Source organism: Hyperoodon ampullatus, assembly GCF_949752795.1.
Source record: "Hyperoodon ampullatus genome assembly, chromosome: 1".
NCBI lineage: Eukaryota > Metazoa > Chordata > Mammalia > Artiodactyla > Ziphiidae > Hyperoodon > Hyperoodon ampullatus.
In genome coordinates, this window is record NC_136914.1 from 152,440,627 (window position 1) to 152,462,595 (window position 21,969).

The following is a 21,969-nucleotide window of genomic DNA, read 5'->3' on the forward strand; positions in this document are numbered from 1 at the left end:
CTTATTAGTCATCAATTTTATACACATCAGTGTGTACATGTCAATCCCAATCGCCCAATTCATCACCCCCCCACCCCCCCCCACGGCTTTCCCCTCTTGGTGTCCATACGTTTGTTCTCTACATCTGTGTCTCAACTTCTGCCCTGAAAACTGGTTCATCTGTACCATTTTTCTAGGTTCCACATATATGCGTTAATATACGATATTTGTTTTTCTCTTTCTGACTTACTTCACTCTGTATGACAGTCTCTAGATCCATCCACGTCTCAACAAATGACCCAATTTCGTTCCTTTTTATGGCTCAGTAATATTCCATTGTATATATGTACCACATCTTCTTTATCTATTCGTCTGTCGATGGACATTTAGGTTGCTTTCATGTCCTGGCTATTGTAAATAGTGCTGCAATGAACATTGGGGTGCGTGTGTCTTTTTGAATTATAGTTTTCTCTGGGTATATGCCCTATAGTGGGATTGCTGGATCATATGGTAATTCTATTTTTAGTTTTTTAAGGAACTTCCATACTCTTCTCCATATTGGCTGTATCAATTTACATTCCCACCAACAGTGCAAGAGGGTTCCCTCTTCTCCACACCCTCTCCAGCATTTGTTGTTTGTAGATTTTCTGATGATGCCCATTCTAACTGGTGTGAGGTGATAACCTCATTGTAGTTTTGATTTGCATTTCTCTAATAATTAGTGATCTTGAATAGCTTCTCATGTGCTTCGTGGCAATCTGTATGTCTTCTTTGGAGAAATGTCTATTTAGGTCTTCTGCCCATTTTTAGATTGGGTTGTTTGTTTTTTTAATATTGAGCTGCCTGAGCTGTTTATGTATTTTGGAGATTAATCCTTTGTTGATTCGTTTGCAAATGTTTTCTCCCATTCTGAGGGTTGTCTTTTCATCTTGTTTATGGTTTCCTTTGCTGTGCAAAAGCTTTGAAGTTTCATTAGGTCCCATTTGTTTATTTTTGTTTTTATTTCCATTACTCTAGGAGGTGGATCAAAAAAGATCTTGCTGTGATTTATGTTAAAGAGTGTTCTTTCTATGTTTTCCTCTAAGAATTTTATAGTGCCCGGTCTTACATTTAGGTCTCGAATCCATTTTGAGTTTATTTTTGTGTATGGTATTAGGGAGTGTTCTAATTTCATTCTTTTACATGTTGCTGTCCAGTTTTCCCAGTACCACTTACTGAAGAGACTGTCTTTTCTCCATTGTATATCCTTGCCTCCTTTGTCATAGATTAGTTAACCATAGGTGCGTGGGTTTATCTCTGGGCTTTCTATCTTGTTCCATTGATCTATCTTTTTGTTTTTGTGCCAGTACCCTATTGTCTTGATTACTGTAGCTTTGTAGTATAGTCTGAAGTCAGGGAGTCTGATTCCTCCAGCTCCGTTTTTTTCCCTCAAGACTGCTTTGGCTCTTTGGAGTCTTTTGTGTATCCATACAAATTTTAAGATTTTTCTAGTTCTGTAAAAAATGCCATTGGTAATTTGATAGGGATTGCATTGAATCGGTAGTTTGCTTTGGGTAGTATAGTCATTTTCACAATATTGATTCTTCCAGTCCAAGAACATGGTATATCTCTCCATCTGTTGATATCATCTTTAATTTCTTACATCAGTGTCTTACAGTTTTCTGCATACAGGTCTTTTGTCTCCCTAGGTAGGTTTATTCCTAGGTATTTTATTTTTTTTGTTGCAATGGTAAATGGAAGTGTTTCCTTAATTTCTCTTTCAGATTTTTCATCATTCGTGTATAGAAATGCAAGAGATTTCTCTGCATTAATTTTGTATCCTGCAACTTTACCAAATTCATTGAGTAGCTCTAGTCATTTTCTGGTGGCATCTTTAGGATTCTCTATGTAGAGTATTATGTCATTTGCAAACAGTGACAGTTTTACTTCTTCTTTTCCCATTTGTATTCCTTTTATTTCTTTTTCTTCTCTGATTGCTGTGGCTAGGACTTCCAAAACTATGTTGAATAATAGTGGTGAGAGTGACATCCTTCTCTTGTTTCTCATCTTAGAGGAAATGCTCTCAGTTTTTCACCATTGAGAATGATATTTGCTGTGGGTTTGTCGTATATGGCCTTTATTATGTTGAGGTAGGTTCCCTCTGTGTCTACTTTCTGGAGAGTTTTTATCATAAATGGGTGTTGAATTTTGTCAAAAGCTTCTGCATCTGTTGAGATGGTCATATGGTTTTTATTCTTCAATTTGTTAATATGGTGTATCACATTGATTGATTTACGTATATTGAAGAATCCTCGCATGTGCTGTTGGATTCTGTTTGCTAGTACTTTGTTGAGGATTTTTGCATCTATATTCATCAGTGATATTGGTCTGTCATTTTCTTTTTTTGTAGTATCTTTGTCTGGTTTTGGTATCAGGGTGATGGTGGCCTCGTAGAATGAGTTTGGGAGTGTTTCTTCCTCTGCAATTTTTTGGAAGAGTATGAGAAGGATGGGTGTTAGCTCTTCTCTAAATGTTTGATAGAATTCCCCTGTGAAGCCATCTGTTCCTGGACTTTTGTTTGTTGGAAGATTTTTAATCATAGTTTCAATTTCATTCCTTGTGATTGGTCTGTTCATATTTTCTATTTCTTCCTGGTTCAGTCTTGGAAGCTTATACCTTTCTAAGAATTTGTCCATGTCTTCCAGGTTGTCCATTTTATTGGCATAGAGTTGCTTGTAGTAGTCTCTTAGGATGCTTTGTATTTCTTTTTTTTTTTTTTTTTTTTTTTTTTTTTTTTTTGTGGTACGCGGGCCTCTCACTGTTGTGGCCTCTCCCGTTGCGGAGCACAGGCTCCGGACGCGCAGGCTCAGCAGCCATGGCTCACGGGCCCAGCCGCTCCGCGGCATATGGGATCCTCCCAGACCGGGGCACGAACCCGTATCCCCTGCATCGGCAGGCGGACTCTCAACCACTGCGCCACCAGGGAGGCCCGGATGCTTTGTATTTCTGCGGTGTCTGTTGTAACTTCTCCTTTTTCATTTCTAAATTTATTGATTTGAGTCCTCTCCCTCTTTTTCTTGATGAATTGGCTAATGGTTTATCAATTTTGTTTATCTTCTCACAGAACCAGCTTTTAGTTTTATTGATATTTGCTATTGTTTTCTTTGTTTCTATTTCATTTATTTCTGCTCTGATCTTTATGATTTCTTTCCTTCTGCTAACTTTGGGTTTTGTTTGTTCTTCTTTCTCTAGTTCCTTTAGGTGTAAGGTTATATTGTTTACTTGAGATTTTTCTTGTTTCTTGAGGTAGGCTTGTATAGCTATAAAATTCCCTCTTAGAACTGCTTTTGCTTCCTCCCATAGGTTTTGGATCATCATGTTTTCATTGTCATTTGTCTCTAGGTATTTTCTGATTTCCTCCTTTATTTCTTCAGTGATCTCTTCATTATTTAGTAACGTATTGTTTAGCCTCCATGTGTTTGTGTCTTTTACATTTTTTTCCCTGTAATTCATTTCTAATGTCATAGCGTTGGGGTCAGAAGGGATACTTGATATGATTTCAATTTTCTTAATTTTACTGAGGCTTGATTTATGACCCAAGATATGATCTATCCTGGAGAATGTTCCGTGCGCACTTGAGAAGAAAGTGTAATCTGCTCTTTTGGGATGGAATGTCCTATAAATATCAATTCAATCTATGTGGTCTATTGTGTCATTTAAAGCTTGTGTTTCCTTATTAATTTTCTGTTTGGATGATCTGTCCATTGGTGTAAGTGAGGTGTTAAAGTCCCCCACTATTGTTGTGTTACTGTCGATTTCCTCTTTTAGAGCTGTTAGCAGTTGCCTTATATATTGAGGTGCTCCTATGTTGGGTGCATATATATTTATAATTGTTATATCTTCTTCTTGGATTGATCCCTTGATCATTGTGTAGTGTCCTTCCTTGTCTCTTGTAACATTCTTTATTTTAAAGTCTATTTTATCTGATAGGAGTATTGCTACTCCAGCTTTCTTTCTTTTTTTTTTTTCTTTTTTTTTTTTTGTGGTACGTGGGCCTCTCACTGTCGTGGCCTCTCCTGTTGTGGAGCACAGGCTCCGGACGTGCAGGCTTAGTGGCCATGGCTCACAGGCCCAGCTGCTCCACAGCATGTGGGATCTTCCCGGACCTGGGCACGAACCCATGTCCCCTGCATCGGCAGGCAGACTCTCAACCACTGCGCCACCGGGAAGCCCCTAGCTTTCTTTTGATTCCCACTTGCATGGAATATCTTTTTCCATCCCCTCACTTTCAGTCTGTATGTGTCCGTAGGTCTGAAGTGGGTCTCTTGTAGACAGCATATATATGGGTCTTGTTTTTGTATCCATTCAGCAAGCCTGTGTCTTTTGGTTGGAGCACTTAATCCATTCACGTTTAAGGTAATTATCGATATGTATGTTCCTGTTACCATTTTCTTAATTGTTTTGGATTTGTTCTTGTAGGTCCTTTTCTTCTCTTGTGTTTCCCACTTAGAGAACTTCCTTTAGCATTTGTTGTAGAGAGCTGGTTTGGTGGTGCTGAATTCTCTTAGCTTTTGCTTGTCTATAAAGCTTTTGATTTCTCCATCGAATCTTAATGAGATCCTTTCCGGGTAGAGTAATCTTGGTTGTAGTTTCTTACCTTTGATCACTTTAAGTATATTATGCCACTCCCTTCTGGCTTGTAGAGTTTCTGCTGAGAAATGAGGTGTTAACGTTATGGGAGTTCCCTTGTATGTTATTTGTCATTTTTCCCTTGCTGCTTTCAAGAATTTTTCTTTGTCTTTAATGTTTGCCAATTTGATTACTATGTGTCTCGGCTTTTTTCTCCTTGGGTTTATCTTGTATTGGACTCGCTGCACTTCCTGGAATTGGGTAGCTATTTCCTTTCCTATGTGAGGGAAGTTTTTGAGTATAATCTCTTCAAATATTTTCTCTGGCCCTTTCTCTCTTCTCCTTTTGGGCCCCCTATAATGCGAACGTTGTTGCATTTAATGTTGTCCAGATGTCTCTTAGTCTGTCTTCATTTCTTTTCATTCTTGTTTTATTCTGTTCCGCAGCAGTGAATTCCACCATCTGTCTTCCAGTTCATTTATCCATTCTTCTGCCTCAGTTATTTTGCTATTGATTCCTTCTAATGTAGTTTTCATTTCAGTTATTGTATTGTGCATCTCTGTTTGTTTGTTCTTTAATTCTTCTAGTTCTTTGTTAAACATTTCTGGCATCTTCTCGATCTTTGCCTCCATTCTTTGTCCGAGGTCCTGGATCATCTTCCCTATCATTTTTCTGAATTCTTTTTCTGGAAGGTTGCCTATCTCCACTTCATTTAGTTGTTTTTCTGGGGTTTTATCTTGTTCCTTCATCTGGTACATAGCCCTCTGCCTTTTCATCTTGTCTATCTTTCTGTGAATGTGGTTTTTGTTCCACAGGCTGCAGGATTGTAGTTCTTCTTGCTTCTGCTGTCTGCCCTCTGGTGGCTGAGGCTAACTAAGAGACTTGTGCAAGTTTCCTGATGGGAGGGACTGGTGGTGGGTAGAGCTGACTGTTGCTCTGGTTGGCAGAGCTCAGTAAAACTTCAATCTGCTTGACTGCTGATGGGTGGTGCTGGGTTCCCTCCCTGTTGGTTGTTTTGCCTGAGGCGACCCAACACTGGAGCCTACCCGGGCTCTTTGGTGGAGATAATGGCAGACTCTGGGAGGGCTCACGCCAAGGAGTACTTCCTAGAACTTCTGCTGCTAGTGTCCTTGTCCCCACAGTGAGCCACAGCCACCCCCCGCCTCTGCAGGAGACCCTCCAACACTAGCAGGTAGGTCTGGTTCAGTCTCCCCTGGGGTCACTGCTCCTTCCCCTGGGTCCTGATGCTCACACTACTTTGTGTGTGCCCTCCAAGAGTGGAGTCTCTTGTTTCCCCCAGTCCTGTCGAAGTCCTGCAGTCAAATCCCACTAGCCTTCCAAGTCTGATTTTCTAGGAATTACTCCTCCCACTGCCGGACCCCCCAGGTTGGGAAGCCTGACGTGGGCCTCAGAACCTTCCCTCCAGTAGGTGGACTTCTGTGGTATAAGTGTTCTCCAGTCTGTGAGTCATCCACCCAGCAGTTATGGGATTTGATTTTACTGTGATTGTGCCCCTCCTACTGTCTCATTGTGGTGTCTCCTTTGTCTTTGGATGTGGGGTATCTTTTTTGGTGAGTTCCAGTGTCTTCCTTTCGATGATTGTGCAGCAGCTAGTTGTGATTCTGGTGTTCTCGCAAGAGGGAGTGAGAGCACCTCCTTCTACTCCGCTATCTTGGTTCAGGGCCACAAATTTTGCTTCTTCCTTAATTTTCTCCCACCAAAAGTATCAGCTTTTGTGAAGGCACCGTCAGTGGCTGCTTGTTTGTTGTATTTCCAGTGCCTCGCTGTGTGCCTGACAAATAGAAGCTATCAATGAATACCTTTTTTTTAAAAAATTGGAGTATAGTTGCTTTACAATGTTGTGTTAGTTTCTGCTCTTTATTAATCTTTATTTTTGGCTTTATTGGGTCTTCCTTGCTGCACGTGGGCTTTCTCTAGTTGCGGTAAGTGGGGGCTACTCTTCGTTGCAATGTGCAGGCTTCTCATTTTGGTGGCTTCTCGTTGCAGAGCACAGGCTCTAGGTGCCGGGCTTCAGTAGTTGTGGCACATGGGCTCTGTAGTTGTGGCTCGTGGGCTTCAACAGTTGTGGCTCGTGGGCTCTAGAGTGCAGGCTCAGTAGTTGTGGTGCACGGGCTTAGTTGCTCCACGCCATGTGTGATCTTCCCAGACCAGGGCTCAAACCCATGTCCCCTGCATTGACAGGCGGATTCCTAACCACTGCACCACCAGGGAAGACCCCACAGTACATTTTTTTCAATGCTAAATCCTAGTGTGATCTTTTTGAAGACATTTAAACAGCAGAATTGCTTAATATGTCTAATGTTAAGAATGCACAGTCATATTTAAGTCATCATTATTTGAATAGTATGACTACTTTGCATATAGTTGCACTTGCACAGGCAAAGACAACTATGTCACAGATGTTGCCTGTGCTATAGAGATGTAAAAATGTCATTTTTGAGGTGCATCCCTATTTCAAAGATGTTAAGATGTAAGAAACGTGAGTCATAAGAATTGATGAAATATAATGTACCCTGCTTTTCCAGAATGGAATTGGCTTTATAACATATTTCTTATAACATATTTCTTTCTGTTTGTCTGTGTCTCAAGTTATAACTATGAGCTATATGTGTAGAGAGAGAGAGGTACAGATATGGATATGCGCACACATTTTATTCTGAACTGATAAGTGGATCTCTATTTTCTAGTTCCCAGATGAAGAAAACTTTTCAAAAGGAGGTATTAGCTTTAATATTGAAGAGAATTTTCAAGTGACAGCTGAGTCTAATAAGGACTCAGTTGAAAATGATTGTAAGTAAATTATAAATAAAATGTAACATTAAGATGTTATTTGACATTGAACAAACTATGTAAAGATCCATGCTTTTGTTTCCCCCACAGCAATTTTAGATTTCCCTCCTAAAGATTCAGAACATTTATATAATTATTTGGATTATAATTTTAAATCAACAGAGAGGACTTCGTGGGAAGCAAATAAGGTATAATGTAAACAAAGGTTTTTTTGTTGTTTTTCTTGCCTGCACCCTGCGGCTCATGGGATCTTCGTTCCCTGACCAGGGATTGAACCCAGACCCCAGCAGTGAAAGTGCTGAGTCCTAACCATTGGCCCACCAGGGAATTCCCTAAACAAAGTTTTAACAGTTGTGAGTAAAAAATATTGGTGGTCTTATAAGAAATGACTCTACTAAAAAATAAAATGATAAAAATCTTAAGACTAGATGATTTTTTAACATGATCAAGAAAGTTTATGAACAACCAACCATGATTATTTTAGTAATGAAACAGCACAGAATAATTTTTGTTAGAATAAATAACAAAATGTGGATGACTGCTATCTTCTTTATTATTCAGATGTTTTATGTTTTGCAATGTGACATGAACTGAGAGGTATACATAATTCGAAAGGAAAAAGTAGAATTAGATGAATCAATTAAAAATGAGGGCTTCCCTGGTGGCGCAGTGGTTGAGAGTCCACCTGCCGATGCAGGGGACACGGGTTCATGCCCCGGCCCGGGAGGATCCCACATGCCACGGAGCGGCTGGGCCCGTGAGCCATGGCCACTGAGCCTGCGCATCTGGAGCTCCGCAACAGGAGAGGCCACAGCAGTGAGAGGCCCGCATACCACACACACACACAAAAAGATGTTTGAAAAGAATTTTGTAAAGGAGCTGAAGATAAGACAAACTTGAAAAGTTTAAAGCTTTCTTAAACCAAGTAGAAAATATAGCAGAAAAAGAGTCCCAAGAGTAGTAACAAATGATATACAATGAAGTGCCTAGGCATGATCTTAATTTGAAATGTGTGGAACATGTGTGAAATGAGCAATGAAATTTTACTGTGAAATATAAAATTTATGAATAAATAGGAATTCAGCAGTGTTTACTGAATGCCTTCTATAGGTCAGGAACTTGTAAGACTTGGGTATAGAGTATTGGACAAAACAGGAATGATCTCTGATTTTAAAGGCCAGAAGGGGAGAGAGATGTTACTCAAGAGAACAAACAAACTGAGATAATTGCTGTACAGAAAAGTTGTGAAGATACTCTGAAATTATAGGGGGAATCTACTTTATAGATGATTAGGAAGGCTTCTCCAGCTGTGGCAGCAGTAGGGGGAAGAACATACCATGTACAGAAACAGCAAGTGTAAATACCCTGCGATTGAAAAGAGTTGGGTGGGTTCAAGAATGTGAAAGGAGACCAAAGTAGCTGGATTGGGAAAAGTGACAGGGAAAGTGGTAATTAAATGAAATTGGGAAAGGGAGCAGGACCAGACATACAGAGCCTTGCAGGTCAGGTTAAGAACTTTGATATTGCTCTGTGTTCCCCGGGGAAATCACTGAAGGGTTTTCAGCAGAACACCCGTTACATTTACATTTTTAAGAGATTTTGCTGGCTGCTGTGTGGAAGATGCATTTGATGGGCACTGTGGTGGAAGCCAGGAAACCAGTCAAGAGGAGCCGTAGACGATAGTGACTTGAAGTAGAGACTGTGGCAGTGAAAGTACAGAGCAGTTGATAAATAGATTTAAGATAAATTTTGGAGTTAGAAGCATGGATGTTGCTGGATTGGATGTAGAGAATAGGGTGAAGGAAGGGCAGTAGAAAGACTCCTGGCTTTTTGACTTAACAACATGGACTGAGGTGGGCTTTACTGAGTGGAGTAAGATGCAGGACTCTATTAGTTGACTAGGGTTGCTGTAACAAAATACCACAGGATAAGTGGCTTAAACAACAGAAATTTATTTATTTAGGGCTGTGTTGGGTCTTCATTTCTGTGCGAGGGCTTTCTCTAGTGGCAAGCAGGGGCTACTCTTCATTGCGGTGCACGGGCCTCTCACTATCGCGGCCTCTCTCGTTGTGGAGCACAGGCTCCAGATGCGCAGGCTCAGTAATTGTGGCTCACGGGCCCAGCCACTCTGCGGCATGTGGGATCTTCCCAGACCAGGGCTGGAACCCGTGTCCCCTGCATTGGCAGGCAGACTCTCAACCACTGCGCCACCAGGGAAGCCCCCAGAAATTTATTTTGTAATAGTTCTGGAAGGTAGAAGTTCAAGATCAAGTTTCTGGTGAGAACTCTATTTCTGGCTTACAGATGGCTACTTCTCACTATGTCCTCACATGTCCTTCCTTGGTATGTGCACATGGAGAGAGAGAGCAAGAGAGAGCACAGCAAGTGAGAACTCTCTTGTTATAAGGACGCTAATTCTGTCAGATCAGGGCACCACTCTCATGACCTCATTTAGCCTTTATTACCTCTTAAAGGCCCTGTCTCCAAATACAGTCACACTGGGGGACAGGGAAAGGAAGAAAGCAATAATAAAAGGTGTTGAGTCCTGCTGGGAACCCTCTAAGAGACCTATAAAACAAAACTCAGAATTGTCCTCCCAAAGAATGAGGAAAGTAAGGTATTTATGCACCAATTTCCACCCCTCTTTGGCTGAAGATTACTCCTGGATATATTAACCAACTGGCACTTCTGGCCTGCCCTACCTGCTGTCCCAGCCCACTGTCCCAGCCACTGTCCTCAGGCAGAATGATGCAGATGCTAGAGGTAGGAAACCTGGGACAGGTAGGGGAGCAATTCCCCAACTGTAGATGACCTCATAGATAGGCCATGGAGACACGGCCAGGACAGCAACAGCGTCTGCTACAGTGGTTAATGGAAAGTTTAGGAAGTTTTCAGTGGGCTGTGCTTCCTGCCACATGGAGGAATCTGGTCTACAGGGAAAGAGAGAGAAGCAGACTTTCAGAGAAAGAGACGGAGTTAGAGACAGAAAGCTGTCCTTGGGTCTTCAGGAAGTTTTACCTTCACAGCTCCAAACATAAGATCTGATTAAGCCTGAGACCCTTAGACTGGAAACTGATCTTCACAACCAAATCCCCATAAACCAGATCAATCCAAATCAGAATCTGACCCATTTCAAATAAATCCAACAGGTTTTATGTTCTGTATTTCACTTTCTATTATTCTTGTTTATTTTAGTGAGTTTATTCTGTCCTGCCCCTTTTGGAAGCTTTGCCCCACTATAGCTCTACACAATGTGCTTGAAAGCATTATTTTTACAATAGTTACTAGAATTCATTCAAACTATAGGAAAAAGATTTTGATCTGTAGTTTTGTCTCTTCTTTCTGGATAGGTGACGTCACCAGAACAAAAGATCTCAACATTAAGCCCTGTTTCTACTTTATCTTTGAACTCAAGAGATGAAGACTTCATACTGGAATTCTCTGAGGAGTCCCTGAAAGCAAGAACTTTACCTGGTGATTTTCACTTTCTCAACTTAGACAGTTGCTACCATATGGCTCTAATCTGTCTGTCCATGTAAAATGAAGTTTTTTATTTGAGAGGCTGTTACTAAACTAAAAATAATCTTGAAACCAGATTCAATGTCTTACGCCCTCAAGCCTTCCCGCACCCTCTCTCCCTTTTGACTTTTTCTATTGGAGATGGCTTTTATTTCCAAATACAATACTCCCTTCAAGCTTTCTAGTTCCTTCTTATTTCTTCTCTCATCTTCTCATCACAGACCTCTAAAAGTATCTTCTACCATTGCCAACACTTCTAACAGCTGTAACTCCAGAGCCCGGCCCCTCTATAGTGCCTTCCCCTCCCAGGGAAAGGATTCATTGTGAATGTCTGGTCATGGTTGACCTTAGCATAACCTCTTCGTTCCCCTCTTTTGCTTTGGGATACTGGCAATATCAGGGAACTCTTCAGTTGCTGCTACCTCAATTGCATTCTCAGGCCTCTGTGTTTTCATACATTTTGACTCTTCCCTGTGAGTAATTTCCTGCTTCTTGATAAGTATAATACATTCTGTAGGATCCCTTTCACTAACTTCTCTTTTTCTCTCTCTTTTCTTGTAATCTCACCAATGTATCTTCCCTTGATTCTGAAGTTATGTTGGGTGAGGGGTGAAGTTGTAGATAATTTTTTGGTCATGGGTGGATGATATAAAAATAAAAACTAATGTGTCTGGGTAGCTGGGTTGAAGAAGGTTTAGTAGGTGTGGTTGATAGAGGAAACAAGGTAGGAAAGAGTCAGTACGGGAGCTGTGGGTATCTAAAACAAGTGAGGTGACAATGGCCTATAGATGATTTACACAGTTATACCATGAATCTTTTACTATTTAATGAGGTTTTAACTTTTCTGTCAGTGTTGCTTGATCAGCTTGTTAGAATTACAAGGTAACAGTTTATAAAAGAATATCATTGACTCACCTGCTGTTCTACCTTCCCAAGTGACCTCCAGAGTTTATTCCCAACAAAATAGAAACTCTATCAAGAAGGTACATTATTATAAAATAGGAAACCATAGCATTTCAGAGAAAAACTTTAAGCCTGTATAGTTCCCATGCATTATTCATTCTTTATTTATTCAACAAATATTACTGCTTTTTACATTTTCAGGAATATATCAATTACTAACGATGCTGACAGAAGGAATTATAAAACTCAGCCAAAATCTGCCATAACATGAGTTTACCAGAGTTGAACTCTTATCACATAACAATATATCAAAATAAAGCTAAAAGTCTTCTTTATCCTGAAGGTCAACATATTAGTCTGTGAATGTAATAAATATATAAAGAAGTTGCAACACATCGATAAGTAAACCTTGAACTTCAGTCTCTGGAGAATATAAAGTTGAGAACAAAAAACCAGTTCTGGGTTCTTGTCTTAACTCTGCCAATTGGTAGTCATGTTACCTCTAGGCCTTGTTGGCAATCTTATCTATAAAATGAGAATGATGAATCCCTTCTCGGCTATAAAATACTTTGAAAACTTCAGTGTTATGTAAATATAATAGAGTAATTGGTGGGGCGGTGGTGAGTGGAAATCCTTAGCTAAGAGGGAAAAGAAAAAGAGAAGGATTTCAAGTTTATCAACCTTGGAAAAGTTTCTTTATTTTTTGGAGACTAAAACCATTAAATTTTTTTAAAGGAAATGTGATTTTTTTGTTTGTTTTGGTACAAGGCATGTTGGTACTTTTTGCTTTTTTGTATGGATACCCACTGTTTTCTAGAGATTGGGTGATGTCCATAAATACATTTTTATTTAACTAGCTTTTGTTTTTTTTTTTTAGTAATGAAAAAATCGAGTTCTCTGGAGATTAAGAACCTTCAAAGGCTTTCATTAGTAAGTGGAACCCGAGTTCCACTTATTACTTTGCCACCTGCCAGTGGGCCACCTGATGTAGATTCTTGTTCATATGTGATCGACTGTGACAGGCAAGAGTCTTCTGGTTCTCCCATATTCAACTTCTGTGAAGAGTCAGAAGTTCCTTCTTTTAGCTTTGGGTCAGAGGACCAGAGCGAAACTTCTTTCTCTAAAGAATCTAAGGAAGTGACTCCGAGGGACGTTTCACTTTTTGATAATATATCTACTCAAAGCAAGTGGTTGAAATATCAAAACATACTCCAGTGCAACTTGACTACTCCAAACAGAGTTGATCAGAAAGTAACAGATGGCTTCTTTGCTGAGGCTATTTCTGGGATGCATTTTAGTGACACGGGTGAAAGACAGAGTGGTGCTGTGAATGAAAGTTCTGTAGACTCTGTGCATTTGCAAATCATGAAACACATGCTTCAGCAACAGCAGCAGGATTTTAGCAGTCAAGATTTGGTTTCCAGAAAGAAAGCGTTTTCTTTGAATTTAAAGCAGACTTCTAAGACTGAGGAAATTCAAAATGTGTTAAGAGGATATCCCTGCTACAACTGCAGTGTAACAGGAGATTTTCAGGTGAGGAAATGTACCAGCGTTTTGCATCTTTTTTCCAGTAGTTATTATCTGAACTTCAACAAAAGAATTACCAAAATCATGTAGGTGCAATGATTTTAGTCTCGAAGCCAATGGCTTTGTTATTTTTTTTTAGAGTTTTCCAAAACTCTTGCTACACTCACATTTTCTTTGACTTAAGATCTTTCCTAGAGTTTGTGAACTTTAAATGAAATTAATATTTGAAAGTGTCTGGTGCAGTATCTGGCACATAATAGGTACTTAATAAATTATAGCTCTGTTTCTACCATCACTTCCACTACTACTGTTACTATGATGGTTTTCATTTTTCACTCTCAGCTCAGTTTTGCTGATCAGATCATTATTAGGGTAAAGATACATCTTATTATACATTGGTTACGAACAATTCTTACTATAGTTGTAACCAGAAATAGAGATACATAATGATTCACTCACATCAGTTAAGTTTTTCCCAGCAAAAATATTTAAAAACTTATTAAGGGGCAGACAAGAAAAGTTAGTCTTATTTATCATTAAAAGTGCCATGGCATAGCCTTTCTTGCTATACTTAGTTTCTCATTTAAAATTAGAAAATGGTTTTCATGGGTTCTGGAAATCAAAAGAAAAATTTGTTTATTTCCTTTAACATATTTATGGAATTTGCTTATTAGTAAACAGTATTTTTCTGGAGTTGTTATAATAACTTGAATTATTCCATTTCAGGAGATAAATGACTCCGAGCTATGCTTCCCAAGTAGGCAGAAAATAAAATCTGCATATCTTCCCCAAAGGCAAATTCACATACCAGCTGTTTTTCAGTCTCCTACTCATTATAAGCAGATTTTTACATCTTGTCTCATAGGTATGACTGTTATCTTTTTATTTTATTATGATTGGTTGCTGCTTAATGTAAAGAGTTTAGCTGTAAGAAAGTGTAGTATCTTTTACGAATTTTTACATTAAATTGTCTACTTGAGATTTGTTATTTTCTATATATTTAATCCAGTTTTTGACAGCAAGTTGTATTTTAATTTCAGATCGAAATTGAGTTTTGAGTGGGAAATGACAGCATTATCTTTTTCAAGGTGTAGTTTAAAAAATTTTTTTTAACTGGAAGTGTTACAGATGGTTTTGTTAAATTAAGTAGGAAATTTTAAGTATGGTGTATAGTTTGTTTTGTTCAAGAGTAAAACTGGACTTTTAAAAAATGGATGTTAGTATTAGGTTATAGTTTACTCTGTCAAAAGGCTATTTTCAAATTTAGCTAATACATATCTGATACAAACGTGAAATTATTTTGTATTTAATTTTCATCTGTACCTATGTATTTTTTAAAATTATCTTAAAAATTTTTTTTGTAGAACATTTAAATATATTGCTGTTTGGGTTGGCACAAAGGTTGCACAGAGCTCTTTCAAAAGTTGACGTATCATTTTACACATCATCAAACAGAGACAAACTGAAAAATGTAGAAAATAATGTGCCATCCTGCCATCATCGTCAGCCTGCAAAACTTGTCATGGTTAAAAAAGAAGGTCCAAATAAGGTATTGTTCCCTCTTCCCCTCCTTTTATGAGACAAGTAAGTCTCATAAAAGGCTTAGGTACCTATTGCTTTACAACAAGCTTAAAGAGTAAGTCTTGACTGGGAGCCTTCTGCTTGAGACATTAGTAACTAACATATAGTAAACTCTCAATACATTTTTCCTGAAAGATGCTTTGCATTCGATGATACAAAAATATGAGTTAAAATCAACCTTCAAGTTGCTTAGGAACTTGTTGCACAGTAGTGGATAGATAGAGATATATAAAAGGAAATTTTATATAATACTGTAATTGATAAAGTAGGAGGGATATGCCCAAATTACAGTGAGCACTGAGAAGGGAATATGTCCCAAGCTGAGGGCTTAGAGAATGCAGAGATGAGCCTGAAGGAAGTAAAGGTTAAAACTGGTCTACTATGTGATCCCTAGTACGAGTAGCGTAACTGATAAGGCCAGGGGAATAGAAAAGCATATTGATTTAATTTATACTGCTGATAACATTATTATGGAAGAAGTTAAGTTAGTAAAATGTTTGTAATATTGACCGATGGTTTGTACTCATAAGACTGCTTTCACTCATAATAATACAACTTTCCTCCATTGCTTGTATATTCCACTTCATCATTAGTTGAGTATGTAACTTTGGTTTTAAATTTAGTTTTCAAAAGCAAGAATTCATAAAAATATTATAACCATAGAATAAAATATTATAGAGCCACTAAAAGTCTTTTTTTTTTCTTTTTAAGATTATTTGATGACATGGTTGTCATGCTCATAGTATGTTGTTGGGTATAAGAGTTAGGTTATAGACTAGAAAATGTATTGTTATCTGAGTTTTATTAAAACAATATACATGTGTGTATCCTTGTGTGTGTGTGTGCATGCTTGCATTTACATGAGTGAGAAAAAAGTCTGGAAAGAAATGCACGAGGGACTTCCCTGGTGGTGCAGTGGTTGGGAGTCTGCCTGCCAATGCAGGGGACGCGGGTTCGAGCCCTGGTCCGGAAGGATCCCACATGCCGCGGAGCAGCTAGGCCCGTGAGCCACAACTCCTGAAGCCCGGGCGCCTAGAGCCGGTGCTCCGCAACAAGAGAGGCCACCTCAATGAGGGGCCCGCACACTGCAGCGAAGAGTAGCCCCCGCTCACCGCAGCTGGAGAGAGCCCGCGCACAGCGACAGAGACCCAATGCAGCCAAAAATAAATAAATTAAATTAAAAAAAAAAAGAGTAAATGTTAAAAAAAACAAAGAAATGCATGAGATGTTCCCTGTAGTTGTTTCGGGGCAGCTTTCAGGTTTTCTATAGTGAACATGTTAAGTCAGAGATCAATAAATATTATTTTTCAAAGAAGATTGAATTTTCAGAATAGTGTAATTTTTGATAAAAAGTAAAAAATGAAGAGTAGGTGGTTTTAAGTTTTAATTTATTGTTTAAATTAATAAAAAGATTAAGTTGTATAGCGACTAATTTATTGGAGTACATTAATGCCAAGGAGCCTTTATAAAAGTCTTGACAAACATGGTACAAAAATAGTAAAATAAATAAATAAATAAAACCATTATTTTTCTTACTAAAGTTTCAATATCTTTTTCCCCTTAGGGTCGTCTCTTTTATACCTGCGATGGACCCAGAGCTGACCGATGTAAATATTTCAAGTGGCTTGAAGAAGTGACCCCAGGATATTTAACACAGGAAAAATCTCTACCTAGCATGGTTTTAAATGATATAAAAAGTATTGGCTTGTACTTAAGAAGTCAAAAGATACCCCTCTATGAGGAATGCCAGCTTTTGGTGAGGTATGTTTTATGGTGCCAAGTAATTGCCTCTAATTATATCAGAAAATAGTAACCTCACAGAATTATGATCAGTTTTCAAAGAGATTGAGATAGGAAGAATATCTAAAAGATAGAGTACCTCATTTTTTATGACTATAAAATGGGAATAATTCCCTAAAGCTATTTTTGGCCCCCTCTAAACATTGAGCAGTGTCAGCAATATCAGGATTACTGGCAGGAATGCCATTTTTCTAACCATTTTTACATATAATCATAATTCTAAGGGAAACCCTATCAAATAAATCACAAGAATAATTTTTATCAGCACAGGATAATACATATTGGTCATTCACAAGCCTGAACTACATAGTTTATAGGATGATAGAATGCTACTTTTTGGAAACATGTCTTACAAAAGTTGGATTACCCAAAAAGTAAATATAATGAGCATTTGCATGGTAATTTAATAATAACAGCATTTATTGGGAGCTTGTACATGCCAGGCACTTTTCTAAGCACTTTGCGTGTATTATTTCATTTAATCATCATAATTTATAAGAAATGGTAATATGATAATTTATTATTCCATTTTTACAGTTATAGAAACTGAAGTACCCTGTCTTTTAGATACTATTCCTATCTCAATCTCTTTTAAAACTAATGATGTTTCTGTGAGGCTTGCTATTTTCTTCCTTTGACACAATGTATTTTTATTGTGTATATATGTATGAAAGTATACAAACATACACATTCCCTGGTTCTTTCCTCTTCATACTGTATTTTAAAGATTTAAAAAAAAAAATTGTACCTTCAAACTTCCAGTTATAAAATAAATAAGTCCTGCAGATGTAATGTATAGCATGGTGACTATAGTTAGTATTACTTTACTGTATATTTGAAAATTGGTGAGAGAGTAAGAGCTCATTACAAGAAAAAATTTTTATTTGAAAAAAATTTTATACACGCAATGAGTTCTTCAGTGCTTTTTTAAAAAATTCAATTTATTTAAAAATAAAAACAGTTCACCCATTTTCTTCACAAGAAAAAAACTTTGTGTTGCAATGGATGTTAACCAGACTTATGCTGATACTTTCACAGTATATACATATATCAAATCATTATGTTGTACACCTGAAACTAATATAATGTTATATGTCAGTTATATCTCAATTCAAAAAAATCATACCTTAATATTCAAATTCACTTTTGTCTTTTACTCATTTTGCAGAAAAGGGTTTGATTTTCAAAGAAAACAGTATGGTAAACTAAAGAGGTTTACTACTGTAGATCCTGAATTTTATAATGAACCTAAGAGCAAACTTTATCTTAAGCTGAGTCGGAAGGAAAGTTCTTCGACTTACAGCAAAGGTAAGTTGATCTGATTATGTTGTGGCTGAGTCTAGCCTTGTATCTCAGTTACATACAGCCCTGTAAATTCTTTATATTAAAGAGATTTTTAAGAGTACAGTTTCATAGTACATATTGTGAATTATTGTATAATAAATTAGACCATTTCTAAAAAGCATATTTTATTTTATTCCCCCCACCCCTAAAAAGCATATTTTAAATTTTAGTTTTTTTAAAAGCTTTATTATAGGCTACCAAAAACTGTTTAATTTTGGTTAAAGAGTCACACCAGTTTATTGGCATCATAAGTATACTGAATGAACTGTACCCTGAACCTAATATAAAGAATAAGCTGAAAATGTAATGAGTTTAGTGATACTTCTGTCATTGCTGCACAATATGACAACATTGGACCCCAAATTTTGTATATTTGGAAATAAAATCCTTAAAAATTTTTTTCTTTTTTTGGCTGCGTTTGGTCTTTGTTGCTGCGCACGGGCTTTCTCTAGTTGCAGCGAGCGGGGGCTACTCTTCATTGCAGTGCACGGGCTTCTCATTGCGGTGGCCTCTCTTGTTGTGGAGCACGGGCTCTAGGTGCGCAGGCTCCGGTAGTTGTGGCACGCGGGCTCTAGAGCGCAGGGTCATAAGTTGTGGTGCTCGGGCTTAGTTGCTCTGCAGCATGTGGGATCTTCCTGAACCAGGGCTCAAACCCCTGTCCCCTGCCTTGGCAGGCGGATTCTTAACCACTGCACCACCAGGGAAGTCCCTAAGTTGGGTTAATTTTTATCTTTGGTTTCATGACCTACTCTTGTCATTGATCCTAACCTAGCTTGCTTTTGTTATTTGATTAGTTATTTTAAATGATATAAGAAACTTTGAATCAACAAAGCAAAGCTAAATCTAGTACCTTATAGCTACCTACTTTTTTTTTTTTTTTTTTTTTTTTTTGCGGTACGCGGGCTTCTCACTGTTGTGGTCTCTCCCGTTGCGGGGCACAGGCTCCAGACGCGCAGGCTCAGCGGCCACGGCTCACGGGCCCAGCCGCTCCGCGGCACGTGGGATCTTCCCAGACCGGGGCACGAACCCGTGTCCCCTGCATTGGCAGGCGGACTCTCAACCACTGTGCCACCAGGGAAGCCCCATTTTAAAAAAAAATACATTTATTTATTTATTTTTGGCTGCGTTCGGTCTTAGTTGCAGTGCGTGGGCTTCTCACTGCGGTGGCTTCTCTTGTTGCAGAGCACAGGCTCTAGGTGCATGGGCTCAGTTGTTGTGGCAAACGGGCTTAGTTGCTCCGCAGCATATGGGATCTTCCTGGACCAGGGCTCGAACCTTTGTCCCCTGCATTGGTAGATGGATTCTTTTTTTTTTTTTTTTTTAATTTATTTACTTACTTATTTATTTGTTTATTTTTGGCCGCGTCGGGTCTTCGTTGCTGCGCACGGGCTTTCTCTAGTTGCGGTGAGTGGGGGCTACTCTCTGTTGCAGTGGCGTCTCTTTGTTGCAGAGTCTGGGCTCAAGGCATGTGGGCTCAGTAGCTAGGTTCCCGGCTCTAGAGCACAGGTTCAGTAGTTGTGGCACGCGGGCTTAGTTGCTCCGCGGCATGTAGGATCTTCCCGGACCAGGGATCGAACCCGTGTCCCCTGCATCGACAGGCAGATTCTTAACCACTGCGCCACCAGGGAAGTCCGGTAGATGGATTCTTAACCACTGCACCACCAGGGAAGCCCGGATGTAGTTTTCTTTAAACAACAAGTTTTTTCCTTCATACTCATAATGGGTCAAATAATATGTGATTAAGTTATATAATTATAATAGCAAATACAACTAGTATAAATAAGTTTTAGAACAAATGCAGTTGACTCTGTAAGTGTAAACTCCACTGACTGTAGAAATAGTGCATAGATATTCTGGAAAGCAGCCTACTAGCTATGAGTGCTCAGTGTACTATGGAGAAGAAAGGAGAACGTTAATTAATCTGGAACATATGTTAAGTGGAAGTCTGTTAAGAGAACCTGTATTCTATCCACGGATTGCCAACTTTATTTAAGCATAGAAACCTTTACATGGTGGAGCATCTTTTTTTTTTTTTTTTCTTTTTCTTTTTTTTGCTGTACATGGGCCTCTCACTGTTGTGGCCTCTCCCGTTGCGGAGCACAGACTCTGGACGCGCAGGCTCAGCGGCCATGGCTCACGGGCCCAGCTGCTCCACGGCATGTGGGATCTTCCCAGACCGGGGCACGAACCTGTGTCCCCTGCATCGGCAGGCAGACTCTCAACCACTACGCCACCAGGGAAGCCCGGAGCATCTTTTTAGACTAATATTCTACCTTGGGAAAATCAAATGTAGCTGTAAGAGAAAAATGAGTTAGATGTTGTCTTTGCTTTATTTACAGTGTTTTTTTTTTAAAATAATTATAAAGTAACTTTAAAAACATTAAACTAATTGAGTTAAAAACATGGAAATGAAATGTTATGTGTTTGGGTCTCTGAGTGGAATCTTGTTGGTGATAATAACCAAGTTTGTTTTTTTTGAGAAATAATGTAGGACTGAGCATCAAAGAAATCCAAGGTAGCTTTGGATGGAGCATAGTTCTGAATCCTTTAAAAGTGTTTGTCTTTTCAGATGATCTTTGGGTGGTTTCAAAAACCCTAGACTTTGAATTGGATACTTTTATTGCATGTAGTACTTTCTTTGGTCCATCATCTATCAATGAGGTAGAGCTACTACCTTTGAAAGGTTATTTCCCTTCGAATTGGCCCACTAACAGTAAGTATTATTATGCCCATATTAATTTGTATTAAAAAAAGAATGAAAGACATGTGATACACTGTAAGCAAGAATGCTAACTTTGTGCGGGATTGTTTGATTAAAGCCAACAAAAAGCATCCACCTCTACTTCCTATTATTGTGTACAGTATTCTTGAAATGTGTATGAAAGTTGAATATCTAAATATTTCTGCAGCTCAAGTCCTAGAGGGCTAACAATATAATAAAACCTTGACCCCTCACTTAAGTATTTTGTTAAAGTTGAATTTTACATGGTATATATCCGATTTCTAAAAATATAAATATTAAACATATAAATAAGAATTGTCTTAAATAATTTCTTACATCAAGTTCCAGTTCTTGATTTATTTAATCCTCTTGGTTTATTATTCTAGTAGTATACATTTAGTAAACAAATCATTTATTTTTACATTGAGAAGGTCTTGTAGATTTTGCAAGAGATTTCATGAGCAGTTGAGCAGGAGGTTATGATTTTCATTTGAGGCTGTTTTATCATCTGCCTTGAGAAATTCTTAATAAGACAGTAGGCTATGAGCCTTACTTTTCTTTTAATAAAGGAAGCTTTAGTAAGGTGAATCCCTATCCAGTTCTATGAATCTGTATACTTCTCTATACATTTTGATCTCTGGAGTAATTTCTGATGGTCGAATTTGCTCCATATCTAATTAAGACACAGCATTTAACAACCCATTTCAAATATTTCATAGACATTTTTTACTTGATTTTTTTTCTTTTAGAACTAAATAAACCTAGTCAACCAGTTTGAGTTCAATAAGAGCCTAATTAAGTGAACATTTGTCATTTTTTGAATGCATATTTTCATATTTGTTGCATTTTCCTCACCAATAAAAGCATTCTAATTTTCTGCTTTCTATATATTCCTAAAAAATAATTGAGGAAGAAATGCAAGAAAATGTTAAAAAATTCCACAAACACTACTGTACAATGTATGCTGATTAAATCGAACTGGCTGTTAAGCAGTGTCACCACACCCTAACTCAAAACAGTTATTCTTATTCATTAACTGACATATGGAAGTCCAAATTTGATGTAAGTTATGCAATTTATAAAGTATGAATGAGCAGGTAGTATAGTGTAGTAATTTAATGGATAAAAGGACCTCTGCATGTCCTTAAGCGTTTATTTTATGTTGTGTGATTCAG

The 21,969-nt window shown here is 38.3% G+C and overlaps 1 protein-coding gene across 1 annotated transcript in view; it reads left to right on the forward strand.

Moving 5' to 3' along the window:
• The window catches only part of ZGRF1 (zinc finger GRF-type containing 1), a gene marked incomplete at its 3' end in the record, with an annotated part of 72,748 nt that overhangs the window by 35,204 nt on the left and 15,575 nt on the right, over nucleotides 1-21,969 (forward strand). The window contains exons 10-18 of the mRNA XM_079712626.1: nucleotides 7,296-7,398; nucleotides 7,489-7,586; nucleotides 10,749-10,872; nucleotides 12,698-13,353; nucleotides 14,074-14,212; nucleotides 14,712-14,896; nucleotides 16,493-16,689; nucleotides 17,897-18,036; nucleotides 20,642-20,785. Coding sequence (XP_079568752.1) covers nucleotides 7,296-7,398; nucleotides 7,489-7,586; nucleotides 10,749-10,872; nucleotides 12,698-13,353; nucleotides 14,074-14,212; nucleotides 14,712-14,896; nucleotides 16,493-16,689; nucleotides 17,897-18,036; nucleotides 20,642-20,785 — 1,786 coding nt within the window. The remainder of the gene's footprint in view (nucleotides 1-7,295; nucleotides 7,399-7,488; nucleotides 7,587-10,748; nucleotides 10,873-12,697; nucleotides 13,354-14,073; nucleotides 14,213-14,711; nucleotides 14,897-16,492; nucleotides 16,690-17,896; nucleotides 18,037-20,641; nucleotides 20,786-21,969) is intronic.